General features: G+C 38.9%; 1 protein-coding gene across 1 annotated transcript in view; it reads left to right on the forward strand.

Annotated features, from left to right (window-relative positions):
- The window catches only part of LOC105490396 (collagen type VI alpha 5 chain), a 122,852-nt gene that overhangs the window by 60,753 nt on the left and 41,417 nt on the right, over positions 1 to 20,682 (forward strand). Inside the window, exons 15-30 of the mRNA XM_011755944.3 lie at positions 223 to 249; positions 361 to 405; positions 497 to 550; positions 3,538 to 3,600; positions 4,219 to 4,284; positions 4,689 to 4,742; positions 7,955 to 7,990; positions 8,478 to 8,540; positions 10,042 to 10,104; positions 11,157 to 11,219; positions 13,267 to 13,329; positions 15,526 to 15,576; positions 15,698 to 15,733; positions 17,096 to 17,158; positions 18,213 to 18,275; positions 20,585 to 20,620. Coding sequence (XP_011754246.2) covers positions 223 to 249; positions 361 to 405; positions 497 to 550; positions 3,538 to 3,600; positions 4,219 to 4,284; positions 4,689 to 4,742; positions 7,955 to 7,990; positions 8,478 to 8,540; positions 10,042 to 10,104; positions 11,157 to 11,219; positions 13,267 to 13,329; positions 15,526 to 15,576; positions 15,698 to 15,733; positions 17,096 to 17,158; positions 18,213 to 18,275; positions 20,585 to 20,620 — 846 coding nt within the window. The remainder of the gene's footprint in view (positions 1 to 222; positions 250 to 360; positions 406 to 496; positions 551 to 3,537; positions 3,601 to 4,218; positions 4,285 to 4,688; positions 4,743 to 7,954; positions 7,991 to 8,477; positions 8,541 to 10,041; positions 10,105 to 11,156; positions 11,220 to 13,266; positions 13,330 to 15,525; positions 15,577 to 15,697; positions 15,734 to 17,095; positions 17,159 to 18,212; positions 18,276 to 20,584; positions 20,621 to 20,682) is intronic.

The following is a 20,682-nucleotide window of genomic DNA, read 5'->3' on the forward strand; positions in this document are numbered from 1 at the left end:
CTTTATCCAGTTATATTGATGAGTTTTCCTGTCTGCAGATTAATTCTGCTTTTTAATAATGTCAAGGAGTCTTTAGCATTAATAAATTCCATCTCTAACCTCTTTGTAGGTGTATAGCTCATAACAACTAAAGAAATACATGCTCACTCACTTTAGAGAGGCAGTCTTTGAATCCACACTCTGTCTTTGATATGTCAGTGAGAGATATTTCATCTTTTGCAGGGACCCAGAGGATTTTCTGGACCTAAGGTACTGGAGTTTTTTCTTAGTTTAATTTGATTTCCAAATGGGATTAGTTTCCCAATAAGCATGTGGCAGAGACCTGCTTTTACCTGACAGCTGTCTATTGTCGTCTCTCAGGGAGGACATGGAGACGATGGGATTGATGGACTTGACGGGGAAGAGGTAAGCCATATTTCTTTAAGTATTATAAAACTGTCATGAGGCTGCTAAAATTTTTTTAAGTGGGAATTTTGTTTTTCTTGTCTTCTTTTAGGGATCTCATGGATTTCCTGGAATAAAAGGAGAAAAAGGTGATCCAGGATCTCAGGTAACACTTTTCCTTTCAATACATCGAAGAAGGAGAATTTGGTGACAGAGACAGTCTTAACGGCTGTGTGTCAGTGGTTATAGGGGATAAAATTTACAACTGACTTAACCACATAATGAAGGCCTATTAATACTGAATATGTGCTGCATATCTGATTGGAGCAAGGGGGTAACTATGTAATTTTCAAGAATTTCCACCTAGAAAAAGTTAGCACACACGAGGTTATTCTATGGGCATCTTTCTCATGTATGAAAATGAATGCTTTTACCTGTCAGTGGTTTCTTTTGTTCATTTGTTTTTTACCACAACATTTCCGTCAATGTCAGTAATTTCTGTGTTGTCTTTATTATGTCAGAAAAAAAAAAGCAAGAGAAAGAGACAAAATTATTTTGGTGGCTGTGGTGGCAAATCACTGTGAAACATTTTTTAACTTTACATTTATTTCAACACTCATTAATGTGTGCCTACTTGATTTCAAGCAGCTCTACTTTTATGTTCTGATCCATTTATTTATGAAATATTTTTGAGCACCTGTCATTTGTCAGGCTTGTCATGTGCCAGACACCTGTCATTGGCCAGGCATATATTCTTATTTAATAAGAATCAGAGGTGAACCACACAGCTCTTGTCTTCAAAGATCCCACAGTATAGTTGGGGAGACAGATACATCAATAGAATTACATAAAATGTGATTGAGGTAATGTTTTAGATATTTACATGGGAGTCCAGAGAAGAGCATGTAACTCAGCCTAGGGGTAGGGGTTGTCCAGAAAATCTTCTTAGAGGAAATGACCTCTGAGCTGAAGAGAACAGGAATTCAGCAAGGCAAAGATGTGGAGGAAGGGCATTCCAGACAGAGGGAGTAGCATAAGCAAAAACATGAGGGTTCAGGGCACTGCCAAGTTTTTCTTCCTGGAGGAAGCATTAGAATACAGGCACTGGGAGGTGAGGTTCAAGACATGGTGGGAAGAGATCAAGAGATTGGGAGGGCACTAGCGAGCGATGTGGAAGAGCTTGGTTTTTAACCATAAGGCAATGGGGAGCCTTTGAAAGATTTTAAGCAGAAGAATCACAATCAGATTTACATTTTAGAAATATTACTTGCAGTAATGTGGACAATATTTTGGAGATGACATAGATGCAAGGCAAAGATGAGAGGTAGATCTGTAGAAATCAGGTGAGAAGTGATGAAGCCTTCAAGTAAAGCAATGATAGTGAGAACAGACACAAAATATGCTAAAGTTGTAGCAGGGCTCAGACTGAAGCGAGGCTAACAGGACACCTAAGGTGCAAAAGGGGCAGAATTATGTGGAGTAAATACCTACCTCAATTCTGCATCCTAGGTGCCTCTCTCATCTCACACTAGTCCTGATTCTAGGACCTGAAATCTCCAGATATAGGTGACTAGAGGAATAGGAAATAGAGAGTCAGTCAATATGCCTGCAAGGATCCTGGCTTGGGCAAGTTTAATTGGAAATAATTAGGTTTGAGATGACAATGGAACATGTTATGGGAAGTCAGGGAAGCCGAATGGTGGGGCTGGCTGAAGCCATGGCAGAAGAACATAAATTGTGAAGATTTCATGGACATTTATCACTTCCCCAATCAATACTCTTATAATTTCTTATGACTATCTTTACTTTGATCTCTTAATCCCATCATCTTTGTAAGCTGAGGATGTATGTTGCCTCAGGACCCTGTGATGATTGCATTATCTGCACAAATTGTTTGTAAAGCATGTGTGTTTGAACAATATGAAATGAGCACCTTGAAATGAACAGGATAACAGCTATTTTCAGGGAACAAGGGAAATAACCATGAAGTCTGACTGCCTGTGGGGCTGGACAGAAGAGAGTCATGTTTCTCTTCTTTCAGAAAGCGAATAGGAGAAATATCACTGAATTATTTTCTCAGCAAGGAATAACCCTGGGAAAACGAATGCATTCCCAGGGGGAGGTCTCTAAAATGGCCGCTCTGGGAGTGTCTGTCGTATGGAGTTGTAGATAAGGGATGAAATATGCCCTCGTCTCCTGTAGCGTCCCCAGGCTTCCTAGGATTAGGAAATTCCAGCCTGGCGTATTCTAGTCAGATCGGTTGTCTGCTTGCAAACCCCGTTTCCTGTTAAGATGTTTATCAATGACATTGTGTGCCCAGCAGGACATGGATCTTCATCAGTAATTCTAGTTTCACCCTGGCCTTGTGATCTCGCTCTGCCTCTTTGCCCTCATGATATTTTATTGCCTTTGAAGCATGTGGTCTCTGTGACCCACTCCCTATTCGTACACCCCTCCCCTTTTGAAACCCCTAATAAAAACTTGCTGGTTTTGCTGCTCAGGGGGCATCATGGAACCTGCCAACATGTGATGTCACCCCGGACACCCAGCTTTAAAATTTCTCTCTTTTGTATTCTTTCCCCTTCTTTATCAGACCAGCCAACACTTAGGGAAAATAGAAAAGAACGTACGTTGAAATATTGGGGGCTGGTTCCCCCAATAGAACATCCTTATGGAAGTTTCCAGTGGGCAATTTAATTACAAATGTTAGAAGATGTTAGACTGGCTAGGATGTCCAATATCATAGCCACTAACCACATGTGATTATTTAAAGTTAAATTTTAATTAATTAAGAAATTAAGCTTTTTAGTGGCATTGATTACATTTTAAGTGCTTAATAGCCACATATGGCTAATGGCTACCATATCGATGAATGCAGATATAGAACATTTTCATCACTGCAGAAACTCCTATTGGACAGTGCTATGTTAGACCATGAGAAGTTTACCAGTTTCTGAGCCTCAGTACAAATAATCCTGACCATAGGCTTAAAACTGGACTTAGTACTGCTTGAGAAATCTAAGGGAATCTGACTGTGATGAAGGACAAAGAGCATTTTATCTGATTAACCACCCTACACACAAAACTTCACATTTAACACCATTATACAAACCTCTTACAAGCTAACTCAGAAATTTGTTTCATTTTTTTCAGGGCAGCCCAGGTTCCAGAGGTGCTCCTGGGCAGTATGGAGAGAAGGGCTTCCCAGGAGATCCAGTAAGTTTTCAGGGCCCAACTGGCCCTGAATTTTATACTTGCTCCACAGTTCCTATCTCCTTTCCCTTTGTGTTTCCTGCTACCCTGTAGGCACATGCTTGTCTTAGGAGTAGAGGTGATAGGTGTTGGCTGAGGCTTTGGGAAAAGTCTGTTTGCGTCTTATCTGGGTTAGGGCCATCTTCTGAGTCCTTATGGTACGTTGAGACTTTCTGCTTCCTTTGGGAGAACATTTCCATAGCTTTATTTATTGGACTTCTAATCTTGCAGACCTACAGATTCACTATTTGCAGACTCAGTTACAGGGGAATCTTTTTACACCCTTGAGGGAATAGCCTAAGAATGTTTGAACCAGTGCACCAGTGAAGCTGCCATCATAGAAAAGGGAAAATCTCAATGTAGCAAGAACTCTTTTAATTATTTATTACTGCCAAATCTTCAAACTTGAGGAAGTACTGCTTTTATTTTTTTTTCCAAAATCCTGCAAGTTTCAAATGTGAAAAATTTTCTCACACCTCTTATACCTTGATCCAAATTAGCTTAGTACTTGAACATCATACCATTTTGGAGAAAAAGCTGGTATTTCTGGATTCTAAACTACTTTTAAAAATCTTTCTCTAGGGTAATCCAGGACAAAACAGTAACATCAAAGGACAAAAGGGCTCCAAAGGAGAACAAGGAAGACAAGTAATTTGATCTATTTTATCTATGAGTTGATTAATTCTGTTATTGATCCAAGTAAATTTAGTAAGATATGTAACCTTTCTGTAATTGAACAAATGCTCTTAAGACCACATTTAAAAGACCTTTATTTTTTGGTATGCATATTTGTAGTAGGGTACACTTTTATGAGCAAAATTATGAAGTTTCTGGCAAGTGATATTATTTGGGAAAATGTAGTAGCAGTGCATGTTGCTATGCTTTTTTCTTCTTTAAAGGACATGTATAACTGACTGTTAATATGCAGAATGATCACAGTATGACATGTTTATTCTGCCATTTTAATAGTGCTTGAGGTTTTGATGCTGATGCCTTTATGATTTATTCAGAATTTTTGCCTTTTGATCTTGAGGGAATTATTATATTTTTAGGGTAGAACTGGACAGAAAGGGGTGCAAGGCAGTCCTAGTTCCACAGGAAGCAGGGTAAGTATTTCTATGGACATTTATTTCCCCTCCTTACCACTTGAAGATGACAGAGGCATTCAGAATATTTGTTGCACAGAGTTGACTGACTCAGGGCTGAAATATTTTTCAGGGCTTCTCCCTCTTGACACTGTTGAAATTTGGGGCCAGATAATTATTTCTTGTGAATGGCTATGCTATGCATTGCCAGATGTTTTGCAGCATCCCTGGTCTCTACCCACTAGTATCAGCAGCACCACCCCTCCCCACTGCCCACTGGTGACATTCAAAAATGTCTGTAAATATTGTCAGATATCTGTGGTGGGTATAGTAGTGGTGGACTTGAGAGGCAAAATCACCCCTGGTTGAGAAACACTGAAATATAGTCGGCCTTTCCCTTTCCACCTTCCAGGTGTTTTGGGATGTCTTTGAAGAGAGCCAATGATTTTAACACAAAAGCTCTCCTTTGGTAGCTTACATAAGAATATTATGAACTAGGTAAATATACTTTCTCTTTACATGTTGCCAATGAGAAAGAGGACTCATGAATAAATTCTTCCTGAATGGACCAAAGCACTGGCAATTAGGGTCAAGTGGCAACCTTGAGGTGCTGGCATAACTTTACAGCATCGCATGTTATATCAAGCCTGTCACAGCAAAAAACGGAGACATTGGACTTCTCTATCTTTTTAAAAGGAACAACCAAGAAATAGCCTTTCTTTCTGTGGACTACTGAAGCTAGAAGTGATATTTATAATGTATTAAAAACTCCTCTCTCATGCGCTCAGCATGGACATCATTAAAAGAGAATAATGGACAAAGTCCTAGATTTGGCTCTGAGTTTTGTTCAAGAAGGAATTGAAAATGCTTGGATTTCTTTTCTAGTACAAATTTCGAATCTTCTCATTATTTTGAAGGCTGTGGCTGATTGCCCTTCTCTCTGGGATAGATGGTGAAGAAATGTGTTTTTATACCACTTGCCTTTGTTTATCTTGAACCACAGTTCTTGAAGGAGAAGAGCTGGAGTTGGAAGGGGTTAGGCTTCCCAAAGCTTCTGGTAAAATCTTTGGGACTTTGCCATTTTCTTCACATGAGAGAATTAAAATGTAATAAGAGGAAACAGTAGAGCAGCAAGATGAGCTAAATGCTATAAATTTTAAAGATAAGTGTGTATTTTTGTTGGTTTAAGAGGAAATACTTTTAGTTTAAAATAGCTTTATAACTGATACATCAATCAGGCACTTTAAAAAAAGAGATGCCAGGAATGGTGTAGGCAATAAATCATGGACAAACCAGCCAATTACTTTTAAGTCATTCTTCTTTTCTTCTGAATTAAACAAGGTAACATTGATATAAAACAACATCAGGTTTTCTCCCCTCTCCCCCAACTTTCCGACGCAGAATAGAATTCTCTGTGAGGGTGGGAGCATCTTAAGTGGATGATAAATTTTAAACAACATAAGCCAATCCAAGACATTGCCTTCTATGTGACAGAATTTCAACTTATGTAAATTAATTGTTTTACCCGTTGTTGCCAAAACAGTGGATCCACACACTGAAAACCACACTGGAATCCACATTCCAGGCCCTATACTTTTTGCCTGCCATCCACAAAGAATACTTCTATAGCATCTATTTTGCGCCAGGTCTTGCTCAGATCACATTCAAATATTAATTCATTTAATCCTCATAACATACCTGTGAGGTAGATACTATTATTATATCCATTTTTTACAAATGAAAAAAATCAAGAAAGAGCTAGTAAGTGGCACAGCTGGGATTTGAATTCAATCTGTCTCCCTCCAGAGTCTGGGCTGTTAACCACACTGGGTGAGGTTTATTGGGCAATTTCCCTTTGCCACACAGGCTTTAAAGAACAAAACTGAGCTCAAGTCTGCCTGACTTTTAAGGACATATCTATAACCATTGTGCATACAGTCTGTTACACAGAATACACATTATTTTATCCTTGCTTTTTAATGAAGACAGAATTGTGATGTCATGGGAACCGTAGCCTCAATCTTTGTTTACTGTCTCTTCTCTGCTTTTTTATGTCAAGAGCTTTGGAGATTGATTCTGGGTACAAACAGCTGAAAAGTTTCAATGGGTAACTTCTTTCAAAGAGGATTTGCATCTTAAAAGCAAAAAGTCCCTTGAATCAAGGGGCAGAACCTCAATGGAATCACTGTAAGCACTAGCCAACCTGGTGGAGCTGACACTTGATCTGGTAGTTTATTCTAAGGACCTTCAGAAGGTGGGCAGTTGAAAGAAAACAGCAGTTCTGAAATAATTTCCATGGCTACCTTTCTGAATAAATGAAGGAAGAAATAGAATTTAAAAAAAAATACTTGCTTTGTACCTAAAGTAATCATAGTTGTTTATCACAACACTAAGTGAATTGGTGGTCAAGATGTTCCACAGCTCTCTCAAAGAAGCAAGGACAGGGGTTGAGGGGGTGATATGAGGGTGCAAATCTTATTCTTGCTGTTTAGGGATAAGGAAGTTAGGATCTGGGGCCTGAATCCTTTTCCCATTTGGCTACCCTCTGGAAAGGAGACTGTGTGACAACCACTAGGTAGAGGGCCTGAGCTGGCAACGTGAACTTGCTTCTGGATAGGCACAGACAGAGATTTGGGCTTCAGGGATCAGCCAGGCTTTTTTGTCCTCTCTTGAATCCAGTGGTAGCCATTTGGACATTTGGATCACCATAGTTGAGCAGACCCCATCAGCCATTTATTTCTTGTAGAATTTATATAGAGACTAGCCCCAGCAGGCCCATATGAGACACTAAATCTAGAAATTTTTTACCTTCTCCCAAGATACAATCATGGGCCCATGACAGAGAGAAAGGGATGTACCACAGCTCTTCTCCCATGGGAAAGCTCTGATTAGCAGACAGTGCCTTTTGGAATTTGCTGGAGATGGAAATACAGAAGACAGGATCTTCAGGATGATTTGATTCTCTAAACAGCCTCCTGGATAATTGTTAGAGGCTGTCAGACTGGAACTGGGTCTGTAATGACTTTTAGATTGGTTTGCAATCAATCCTCCGAATGTTAGTCTGTAATTAAGTGCCCAGTGTGAAAGCTTGTCTATGGAAAACACCTCAGGGAAACTGTTTCTATGAGCTGCTCATTACTTATGTCAATCAGAGAATGAAAGAGGCTGATTTGCCTCAAGGAACCCCTCCATTCAGAGATCCACATACTAACATTTTGCCTTTTCTGTCCCAGGGAAGAGAAGGTCGAAGGGGACTCCAAGGTGTCTCAGTATGTAACCTTTACTTCCTGTTCTCTGTAGTTGATGGGACCAAGGACATTTCTCCCATGTAGGTGGTGCTGGGAATCAAATCAGTAAGCATTTGACAAGGGTAGAGGAAGTGCCCAGTACTGGACGTTATCCCCACTGACCCAATGATCACTGCAGCTCCCAGGAACAGAACAGTCCTAAGGAAAAGCCTGCCTGATAGATACCTGGTAGACAGGCAGAACCTGTACAATTCCGAATATTGTGTGTTTGACTGCTCTTCATGTGCTTTGGGAATCAGCTTCAAGAGGGAAAAATTCCTTATTGGAATAAGAAACAAGTTTATTTTCATTCCTTAGACAGTCTAGAACAGTAAAATCCTAGGCCAAGTAGAGGGTGAGCCATGAGTCGACAAAATAATACCAATTTCTGATGTACATACTATAAAGAGAAAATCTATATGGAAACAATGTGTAGAAAATCTTGACACTGGAAATTCTTGTTCATCAGGGAGAACCAGGAAATCCTGGACCTACAGGCACATTGGGAGCTGAAGGATTACAAGGCCCACAGGTGTGTTGGAATATTTTGTAAATATTGACAAATGCTGTAAAGTTATTCTGATGGGAAGAAGGCAGGTATTTCTGTATAAAAATAAATAACTGAGAATCTGCCCCCTGCCCTATTTTGCATTCCCCATCATGGGGTGGGGGATGATTTTGTTCCATCAAACTTGATTCATTATTTGCAGGTCACTAATAAGCCTTTGTAGAGGAAAGATGTGCTCTTGTGCTCACCTGGTATTGTGTCTTCATGTTAGTAATAATGAATGATTAATACCTTCATATTACATTAGTAATGAACACCAGGATCAACAAATTGATTTTCCATAGCTGGAGTCCTGCATACACAGGCTCCTACAAAGGAAAATTAGTTGGAAGTTGGAAACTGCTACTTGACTTGCCTAAAGCTAACTCTACAGGGGTATCAGTATTTCTGAAATATGACTGATAGGGCTTTCTGTGAGCCATTTGCATCTTTCATGGTCATATCATTAGTAATATGAGCATCGGAAGTCAGAGCATCGTAGTCTTGCTTCCCTCCATGCCAGAAGGGGAAGCTGTGGTCATTCTGCAGAGTAGCTTTGTAACACATTGTTGTTTAGTCATCTTATGAAGCCCACTTTACATGAAGCCCAACTTAAGCCTGGACTTGTATGGAAGGGCCTGTGTAGCTGTGCCTATTCTAAGGTCTTCCCAGGAATTCATTTTTTTTTTTCTAGAAAGTTCAGATATTAGGACCAAACTGGAATTTGGGATTCTCTTGAGTGGTTCTGGGGTCCCTGAACCAAACCATGAGCTAGCAGTTTCTCTAGATTGGGTAGGGATGGGACCAGTCTAGATCCATTCCCAGGCTTTGGAGTGGATGTGGGGGTGGGAATGACAGGTACTTCAGATACCTCAGACATCCAAGCGTCCCTTTGACATTGAGACAGTGAATCAAGGCTCACCTGGTGGCTCCTGGGCAGCCCAGGGCCGTTTCACAGCTGATACTTCAATAGGAAGAAACGTTTTTGCTTCTATATGAGAGAACCACATGAGAACAATGTGTTTGATGGCAAATATGGCAGAAAAATAGACTTTGATTCTTCTGATCAGGGTCTGCTGCTAAGATACCCTTTTGTGCTAACTTGAAACAACTTTACTCTCTATTTTACACATTGATAAGGGCTTTGGCTCAGGTAACCCGTCCCTTTAAAGGAATTCATCTGACTGTTGTTTGCATCTTACTTCCTTTTCTTATAGGTTTCATTTCCTGCTTTGGCCTATTTTTATTTCCTCTGTAGGAGAGGGATGAAGGTCTTATATCCAGGCAGGGAATTCCTTAAAAAGATCTGGACCACTGAGTCCACTGGGCCTGTCCTCAATTACTCTTAACACATGCTTAATCTCAGGGTTAAAAGGCTGTGGGAAGGGTTGGATCATTGCTTTTCTGCAGGATGTTTCAAAAGAAACACTGAGAAGTAAGCTTTCATTGACATCATTGCATTATATTTCCTTTATTACCACTAAAGGGGTCACAGGGAAATCCTGGCAGGAAAGGAGAAAAAGGAAGCCAGGGGCACAAAGGACCTCAGGTAAGTGACAGAGACATTAGGCTCAATGACTCTCAACAATTATTTTCCTCTTACTGCAAAACAATCTTCACATATAATTTTTTTGTATTATTTACATATACATTATTTCATTTCTGTATTATCTGGGGCAAAATTTTAGCGCAGTTCAGATTCCTCATACATAGCTAAAGCACTCCTCTTTCTCCTTCACTGGGGTTTTACTCTGAAAGCACAGATCCATTTCATCAGCCTAAAGAAAGCATTTGGAAGAATACAAATATTGCCCAATCATAACATTTCCTCCAAAAACTGATACATTATTCTGCTTTTTCTAACTTTTAAAATTTATACGTGCCATGCACATATATCTCCCTTCACTACAGATATTTAAAATTGACTGTACGAAGATCCCTCGCTACTCAAAACTACTTGATTCCTACATTCACCTCTTGAATTCATTATCTGAATCTGTTTTTTTCCTGAGAAATAATAGTTTGGATGGCGAAGGATTCATAGGAAAAATGTTCTAAATCTATTCAGTTCTGCTCAGACAGCGAGAGTTCACAAGGCAAGGGATACCCATATTTCTATATTCCTAGCATGTGTGGTCAGTTATCTTTCGGATAATATGTGTGCAAAAGACACTTCTGCCCATTTTTTTATTGGAAAGCTGAAACATATCCCACATGCCGTTATGTATACGCATGTGGTACGGTGCACAAAGGTGGCAGCAAAGTGTCTTGTTCTAAAATAATGAGTGCATTATGACAATTTCCCCACATTTGAAAATAGCATGTGTTGACTCAAGGGTGCCTTTTCTTTTTCTCACTAAGCCCCATATGGACTAGTGATGTCCCTGCAGATTAAAACATGTGGTCCTCTAACTAGGACTGGGACCTGAGTCATCTGGTTCAGCCCTGCCATCTGCCTCTCTCCTCCTGAGTGGCTGGATCTTTTGTTAAGGCTGCATCAAGGAGTCGTTGGGAATACCATGAAGGAAAGTGAAGTGTTTCTAATGGGCTTTCTAGGAATTACTATGGTGCCAACTTTTTAGTCTCTAATATTTTTTTCAGGGTTCTCCTGGGCTAATGGGAGCCAAAGGGAGCACTGGAAGACCTGGACTTTTGGGGAAAAAAGTAAATATTATTTCCGTTTTTTAATTCTTTTAAAAAACATATTTTAGATTTAATGGATAATTAATAATTGCATGTATGTATGAGGTACAGTGTGATATTTTCTTTTTTTAAATTATACTTTAAGTTCTGGGATACATGTGCAGAACAGGCAGGTTTGTTACATAGGTATACACATGCCATGGTGGTTTGCTGCCCCCATTAACCCGTCATCTAGGTTTTAAGCCCCATATGCATTAGGTATTTGTCCTAATGCTCTCCCTCCCCTTGCCCCCCACACCCTGACAGACCCTAGTGTGTGATGTTTCCCTCCCTGTGTCTATGTGTTCCCATTGTTGAACTCCCACTTATGAGTGAGAACATGCAGTGTTTGTTCTGTTCCTGTGTGTGTGTGCTGAGAATGATGGCTTCCAGCTTCATCAATGTCCCTGCAGAGGACATGAATTCCTTCTTGAAAAAAGTAAATGTTATTTGTTATGGATTTCAAGTACAAAAGTACCTCAATTTTCTTCCAGATTTTCATGTTAATTCCTCACATAATTGAATCCAAGCACCATCAGCAAGTCACCAGCATTCTGCTAATGTGTTCTCTTCCTTCCATTGAGCAAAGAGTTTCCAACTGCTGACCTCTCCATCAAGCTGCTGTTTCCCTAGGAGAGAGTGATCTCACCCATCAGAAACAACTCTAAAAGATCTCTTTCACTCCCTGATTTCCTGAATTCAAGAATGCATGTGGTTGCTGAGTTGAGTGGAGGATGGGTGGTGTCAGAACTCAAATCCGTTAGTGCATGCAGTTCTCAAACCACAACTGTCTCTGAGGTGGCTCTGTTGGGGACTGTCAGAGAGCAAACTATTGACCTCATCAGAATCTGACTCCCCTGTTTAAAACCTTTCAATGGCCCCCTTTCCAAGGTCCTGTGACCTGTGCAGCCACACAGGTGGCCTTGCTGAGAAGAACCCCCTGCTGAGTTTAATGCTCTGCTGTCATGGTCTTGAATCTCATTTTTTAAGCAAAGGACCTGAGTTTTCCTTTTACACTGAGCCCAGCAAATTGTATCATGGGTCTTGGCTTTCCCATGGCCTCCACGAAAATATCCAAACTTTAAGGTAGTTACAACATAAGTAAATTCTGGGGAGCTAATGTATAACATGGTGACTATGGTTAACAATACAGTATCGTATACTCGAAATTTTGCTAAGAGAGTAGATCTTAAATGCTCTCAACATAAAGCAAAAATAAAAAAGGAAAAGTGGTAACAAGATAAGACAATAGACACATTACCTAACTTAACTGTGGCAATCATTTTACAACATGTATGTATATGAAATCATGTTTACACCTTAAACATATGCAGTTTTTTGTCAATAAGGTAGGGAGTCATTTACACGGTCCTTGCTATTTGCCCCATTTCATTCTAAGGTTTCACTGCTTACCTCCCTCCTGTGTGCCTGCCTCAGGCCTCTCACTAATGCCTTCCCTCTTCCTGGATCACTCTCACCCCTTCCTTGCCCAGTCCCCTGACATACAACTCATCCTTCAGTCCTCAGCTTCTCTGCTCCTTGCCTTTCGGCAGCCTCCTCAGGCCCACCAAATCTGACTTAGACTACTCTTCTGTTTGCTCCCATAGCACCTTGAACCTTATCTCACAATATGATAATTGCCTGTCTAATTATTTCTCTTTCCAGCCAGGTGAGGGCAGGACCACCCCTAATGTGTTTATTTTGCAGTTCAATAAGTAATTGTTGGATAGGCAAGTGCGTCAGCAAATGAGTCAACTTTCCCTGGAGTCAATTTTCTACTCTTTGCCTTTTCCTTCAGTCCTTTTATAACACTGGAAAAGCAGCACATCAGTCCAGCTCTGGGCTGTGCTAGGCATCTTCTGCTAGCTATGGAAAAACTATAATTTGTGCCCTACTCTCATCCCCTTAGTGAGCACTGACCCCTCACTGAGAACTTTGAGTCTTCTCATCGAGTGGACAGAACCAGGTTTGATGGTAGGAACCAGGTTTGATTTTACTGATCTGAAGCTCTTCTTGTCCCACTTACTAGGGAGAGCCTGGACTTCTTGGAGATCCAGGGCCAGTGGGGCAAACTGGGCAGCGAGGAAGACAGGTATGAAGTTTTGAAGTCCCTCCCCTCCCCAGATCTGAGTATTCAGTTCCAAGGTAAAGAGAAGGGGTTGACACCATCAGCTCAAGTGTGGAGGGCATGGAAGGTATCTCAGCATCTAGGAAGGTGTGTGAACATTTCTCCCACCTGCTAAAGCTCTCATTCCATAGACAGTCTGTCAATGTGAAGGAGAACAGCAAGCAGGAGAAGGGGGGTAGGCAGAGAGGATAATGGATGAGTTAGAACAGGGCATTTCAATACCTTAACAACCAGCGTGGCCACATAGATGCATATCCTTTGAAAAACAACACCGCCCATTTCTGCTCCCTTCTTGCAAAAGTCTAGGGTGACAATGAGAGATAGAGGAACAGGGCTACGAAATGGGGCATTGCATTTTTAGGCCTGCACTCTGTCCTAATGGCTTTGGCTGTAACAAGATCTCAGCTCATGGAGCAGCCAGTATAGGAACAGTTATTTCATTTTTAAAAAATTAATGTTTATTACAAATGCTATACATAGATATCATAGAAAATTTACCAAGCACAAACATTATTCACAATAGCCAAGAAAATATGGACTCAACCTAAGTATCCATCAATGAATGAATGGATAAAGAAAATGTGGTATGTATGCATAATGGAATATTATTCAGCCTTTAAAAAGAAGAAAATCTGGTCATTTGTGACAACATGGGTGAATCCAGAGGACATTATGTGAAATGAAATAAACCAGGCATGGAAAGTTAAATACGACAAGATCTCACTTATAGGTGAAACGTAAAAAAAGTCAAAATCATAGAAACAGAGAATTAAAATGGTAGTTACCAGAGGTGGTAACTGGGGAGATGTTGGTCAAAGTATATAAAATTTCAATTAGAAAGAAGGAGTAAGTTCAAGAGATCTAGTGTATATCATGGTGACCACAGTTAATAACAATATATCGCATATTTGAAAATTGCAAAAAAAAAAAAGAAGAAAAAATATGGCAAATAAACATAAGGAGCCAGAGAACAAGTGATTAGGGCACAGCAAGTTTTTGACTTATGGCTACACCCACAATCCTTTGCTTCCATAAAGGCTTTCAATCTTCCTTCATTGCATTTTCTATCCATAAAATTAAATGCTTGTAGAATGGTCCAGCAAGTCTTAAAAATTGTCTTTTTATGTGATCTAATTTGAAAACATGAATCTAAAAGTAAAGGAAGAAAGAAGGAAGGAAGGAAGAGAGGAAGGAACGAGGGGAAGGGAAGAGAGAGAAGGAAAGAAAATTTACCCAGAATAAAAGATAGGAAAGAAAGAAAGATTACTTATAATCCATCATTTTGAGCTATTTATCATTATCCTGGAAATTTTTAAAAATCACTCTAAACAACGTATTGTGAGCATATTTTCATGTCATTACATTTTTCCCTCAACATCACTTTTAGTAGCTTCAAAATATTCTACTAAATGCATGTACATTCATTTATTTGACCAATATCATGTTAATGGTTATTTAGCTTGCTTTCAGTTTTTCACTGTGATAAACAACACAGCAATGAACATTCATGTACCTAACTAAAATTTTGGACAAAGCCATAATGAATTTCTACGTAGAGATTTCTAAAGTAGCATAGCTGGATCAAAGAATATGTACATGTTTCATAAAGGCTTTGCACTCCATTATAAAGTGCCCTTAGGAAAATTCAAACAGTATGTGGATCCACGTGCTATTTTAGAAGAGTGTTTGTTTTAGGGCATCCACAACAACAGGTATTGTCACTTTTTTCCATCTTTACCATTGACAAAAATACGATCTCATTGCAGGGTCAAATTTGCATTGTTTTGTTACCAGTGAGGACGAACATTTTTTCTGTATGTCTATTGACTATTTATAATCCTTCTCCAGAGAGTTCCTCAGCTATATTGTTTGGATCAGCTCCTAATTTTCTAGGCAAGAAACTGCCACTGACTCCACAAGTCCCGAATGACCACTCCTTTGCTTCCTGCAATGTTTACAGAATGGAACTGGTCAAAGAAGTACAGGGAACATATCAGGGAGTGAGGAAAACACAGCAACACAAGGTTCAATGTTCACCAGTTAGGCCCCTTCTGCATGGAAGTCCCCAGTGCTTCTCTTTTGACACTGTAATCTCCCCAGTATAGATTAAAATTAATTTCCACTTTTGAGAAATTGAAATAAATTGGTGTGTTTACACAGGGAGATTCTGGCATCCCAGGCTATGGTCAGATGGGACGAAAAGGAATAAAGGTAAATATGGAAAGCAATTATTTTTATTAATTGATGAATCAAACTAAATAATACAAGAAGAAATGATCATACTGCAGAAGTGTTATGTTGATGTATTTTTGTTCTGTGCTGAAAATTATAGGGCCCAAGAGGATTCCCTGGAGATGTGGGGCAGAAGGTATTGTATGCATGACGTTTTGAAATTACCGTGATCTTAACCTTCTACTTGAGAACTGAGATAAACCTGTAGGTCTGAATGAAATGGGAGCAATAAGGAGAAACCCAGGACAGTTGTTTTCCTTGGGCTTCCTGAGGAAAGAACCATATTTAACCCCTATGAATCTTTACATTGGAAAAGATTGTTCTGTCCATCATTGCCTGATGCCTCTGCCTTGAAAGCCTACCTCCGGGTATCCTTTCAAGTTCAGTACTCTCTTCTCTTCTTGATTTTCTGCCTTGGTGATTTCATTCAATATTCTTGGCTTTGGTTGTTGCTATTTGTTCTTCATTATTGTGCTCTTTATTTTCTCTCACGAGAAAGATTACAATATCCTTCTAATTGGGTTCCTACTTCCATCTTCTCCCTGATTCAGTTAATTCCAAACACTACTGTCCCTTGATTTTTCCAAAGCATAGCCAAATTATGCAACTTTCCTACTCAAACATCTTCAAGAATTCCTCATTGCCTGCCAGATTGAAATCCATCTTCATGCTGTAGAAATAGACATACCTTTCATCTCAACCCGAGTAGCTGAAGTTAGGTCTGTTTTATACACTGGAATTCTGTAAAAAGATCTCCCTTTTGAAAAAAAAAAATGTCCAGAACAATGTCTTCTATATAAGTGATGCTTATATTAAAATATAAAATATGAGTTAAAAATAGAATATCTAATTAATCAAATAAAGTATAGGAAAACTGTCAACTGTTGAATCCTCTTAAAACTGTTTTTAGTGAATTGATTACCAAAAGAGATTCTTAAGTACAAAAGGGTGCAAAAGGGACAATATAAATAACCATTAGGAAGAAAGCCCTCATTGTAGAGGATCAATTTTCCAATTTACTGATAAAGGGAGAAAATTAGCATAATTCAACTTACTGATAAATGTGAAATAAGCATATTGATAAATAACTGTCAAAATTTTTAAAAATCAGAATATATTATTTTCACCTTCAACTTTTTCATAAATGTTTTATGAATTTATAAAGTAATTCATTATTTATTATTTCACATAGCCAATACTCCAAATGTTTTTCTGGGTTTTCAAGCATTTTCTTTGGATATTTTTAGTAACTGGATGAACCACTGAATTGATATGTAGATGTAAATATTTATATTATTAGAAAATTAAAAATAGTTTGAAGAATAAGTGTACCAATGACTTAGTTCCAAATGACAGGAAAAGATGACATTAAATATTGCATTGGCCTTCATCAATATATAATTGTCATAATATCAATTAATTTTGAGTTCAGAGAGTTTTTAAAATTCTTTCATAGCAAATACTTCAACATCTTAACTTTTTATATCTGAATCTTCAGGGTGATATTGGTGATCCTGGAATTCCTGGGGGACCTGGACCCAAAGGATTTAGGGGACTAGCAGTAAGTAGCCTATAATTCCAGAAATGATAAATATTCCTTTGGCAGACTTTGGCTTTTATGTTGTAATAATAAATGTGGGATTATTGATTCAACTCGAGGGCATCTGAAATGCCACTTGCTAGCTGTGACCTTCAACACATCTTTTCAGGGTCTCTATTTCTGTAACATAAGAATTGAACTTAGTGATATGTAAGGTCACATTCAGCTCTAAAAGTTTATGGTTCAATAAATCAGAACTATTTTAAAGATTTACAAACTGATAACTTGCTGTTCCAAGAAATGTCAATGCCTTCCAGTCTTTTCTAAGGTGCATATTAAATCCTGGCATATTAACGCTGTGAGTGGAAATGAAGGTGACGGTGGGAAGATGTCCTTCCCACTGTGTCCCTGAGGGTTTCTGACAATTCCACTATACATCACAAGGTCATATGGCTGTTTTGAGGAAGGCTATTGAGATCTTCTAATTAGCAAAGTGAAGAGTAGAATATTATGCTTACTTACTTAGAAGCAAAATGCTGAGACAAGCAGTCTTTCATTTGAAAGTTTGAGTGCCATATCAGTGGTCACCATCAGTGTGAATAAAGATGCAACTCAATGGATACTTTCCATCTGGCTGGATAAATTTCATTAGTATTCATATCCATCACTTTGAGGTATGAGAATGACATAACCCACTCATGTCCTCTTATGTGTGTAGGGAATCATTTTTCTTATTTGATCTTTTACAGATGTGAGTTTTCTTATTAGATCTCTGTGTGCCCTCATATATTGCTTTTCCTATTAGCACCAATCCCAATTTATGGCTAATTAAGATAGAAATGCACAGCCAGTGCCGGAACAAAGTATATCACTATTAAAGAGGCTAGGAGGGAAATGGATGTTTACTAGTCATTAAAAATACATTGTTTATATCACAAGCAATTTACCTGACTTCAATTAATAGCTGCTGTCTTTTTAAAATATTTTTTTTAATTAGAAAGTCTTATAGAAACTGAAGTAGTCCCCGTAGATAGACAATGTTGAAACTAATGTATTGATATATTCCTATCTGCAGCTCACTGTAGGCTTGAGAGGTGAAGAGGGATCTCAAGGACTCCCAGGCCCTCCTGGACAGAGAGTAAGTGTACCCATAAGAACTAAGTAGGATATAGTAGTTTCCAGTATGTTCCATGGAAAGGGCATAACATTTAAAGTCAAATGCACTGGATTTAAGTCCAGATTCTGCTTTTTACTAGCTGTATGACCCAGTCACTGGGTCCTTCAGTTTATTTGTAAAATGAGGGGATGACATATTCCATCCTAACTACTTCAAAAGGTAGCTGTGAGGATCAGATAATCAAATGTGAATACTCTTTGTAAACTGTAAGGTTTACAAATAGTAATATTACATTGCAAAATAATTAATAGTAAATAAAATATATAAAGTACAATGTAAATAGTTAATATTGGTTAACTCCAGTATTAACTCCAGGTTGATGGAGTTTACCAAAACCACGATTGTTGCCTTCCTATCCTCAAAATTTAGACTTTAGAGAGATTTGGAAATATAGGCGCAACTTCCCCCTATGATTCCATTAAAGAAAAATGGCACCTCTGGAAGCGTTCCCAGGCAGAGTCAGGCATCTCTCCCAGTGACGAAATAGCCATCTCTCTATTTTAGTGCCTCCCAGGTTGTTGTAATGGTTTAATTACACGTCTGTCTCTCCTAACAAGCACAGTCAGGTGAGAATTAAATATTGCGAGCACCTATGTTTTGTGGCGGAGGCCCAGGCAGCATTGTGTAAGGAATGGATAAGCTGCTTATCTTGTTTTGTGCATTGTGAGTTTTTTCTGATTACTTGAAGAGGTTCTTGAACTTGGGACTTTATTATAAAAACAAAAAATATGAATGGTTTTGTGGACAACTGAATCCATGTTAGAATGACAATCAGCTAACTTTAAGGATACTCTGATACAATATTTACTTTTTTGGCATTAGGCAATGCGTGAATATTCCTAGTCACGTGAGTGAGAATGTAGTCTCTGGGCCGATCTGGTCTGTTCTGGATTTATCTCCTCAGATTCTGGGGCTCTCATCTGGGGACACCCACATCTTCCTGGTCTTGTGCTTGGCCCAGCTAGTCTGGACTGGAATTTGGCTTGTCTCAGGCTCTTGATCCTCAGCCTCTGCTTAAGAACTTGCTCAAAGTTATTCAAGGGCTCGCTCTTTCAGGACATCCTCTCCATGGTTCTGATTCTCTGGAAAATGTGGACTGCCTACTCTGTTTATTAGCCAGAAACTGTTTATCTCTCTGTTTAAATAGTCATGCATTATTTTCTGTTGTCTGCCGCAACTTGTAAAAGTAAGAATGACACTACGTGTTTTTGTGGATGAATAATTTCCTGATTTGAGTTAGAAAGTTAGTATGTCCCAATGGGTACAATTAGGGATGCCACAACAGTTCTGGTTAACTCCAGCAATCCACAATAGGCCACGTAGACATTCAGCAGACCTTTAACTGTTTATTGGATGGATGGGCCAATGGAGAAGTGACCCAGTTGTCATTTAGGACAGAGGTTCTTACGCCGACATCCCTGGTTGAACCTCTGAGGGACTCGATGAAATTGTACAAGTGTAAGCATGAATCACGCTTTTTTTTTTTTTAAGTGAGCATGCAGGCATTCATTAGTTGCCCAAGGGAACCTATATATGCAAGTATATTAAGAATCACAGCCAAGGAGAAGCCTGATCCTAATTAATGGAAGTAAGAAGGAGCAAAGAGAAAAGCTCAAGCTGCCAAGAAAGACTGACTGCCTTCAGGATGTCTTCCTTGATTCATCTCACCAAATTATTTGTTTTGCTTTGGTCCATAATCTCTTGGCATTTATGAGCTTATTGTAATGATTTAGTTACACTTCTGTAACTCTTCTTTTATGTAATGTTTATTTTGCTGTGTATTCTGCTGTGTAATTGTCTTTGGGTCTTTCTCATATGTAGAGGCTGTTTCTTATTTCCTGTGTTTTACACTCTTGATGTGTAATATAACTGTTCCTCTGAATTCCAATAAATTACTCTCCTTGGCACTGCCCTTTGGAAAGTATGCTGTTTATAATTTTAAGTATTCTTATGAGAAATGCCTTCCTCTAAGTATTACATCTTTAGTACAGATATCTTTAAGAAATACCTTTATTTCTTCTTATCACTGAAGAAAAATAATTTCATTAACTTTGGTAGACATTAGCTTACCTGATCTAACACTGAAACAAAAAATTTACACCCTCGATGTGAGTAGAGAAAATACATGGCAATTAATCCACTGGGTTCAGGAATATTTTAACTACTCTCTACCAGCTGTGCTTTTAAGAAAGATTTTTGTTTTCTCTTGTTTTATTACTAAAGACTTCAGTTGGCATACCACTAACTTGCTCTGTTTTTGTTTTTCCTAGGGCATTAAAGGCATGGCAGGGCAGCCTGTATATTCTGTATGTATCTCCTTATTCACGAAAGAAAACTCAACAAGTTCACTGGGAAATAAACACAGCTA

Source organism: Macaca nemestrina, chromosome 2 (genome assembly GCF_043159975.1).
Source record: "Macaca nemestrina isolate mMacNem1 chromosome 2, mMacNem.hap1, whole genome shotgun sequence".
Taxonomy (NCBI): domain Eukaryota; kingdom Metazoa; phylum Chordata; class Mammalia; order Primates; family Cercopithecidae; genus Macaca; species Macaca nemestrina.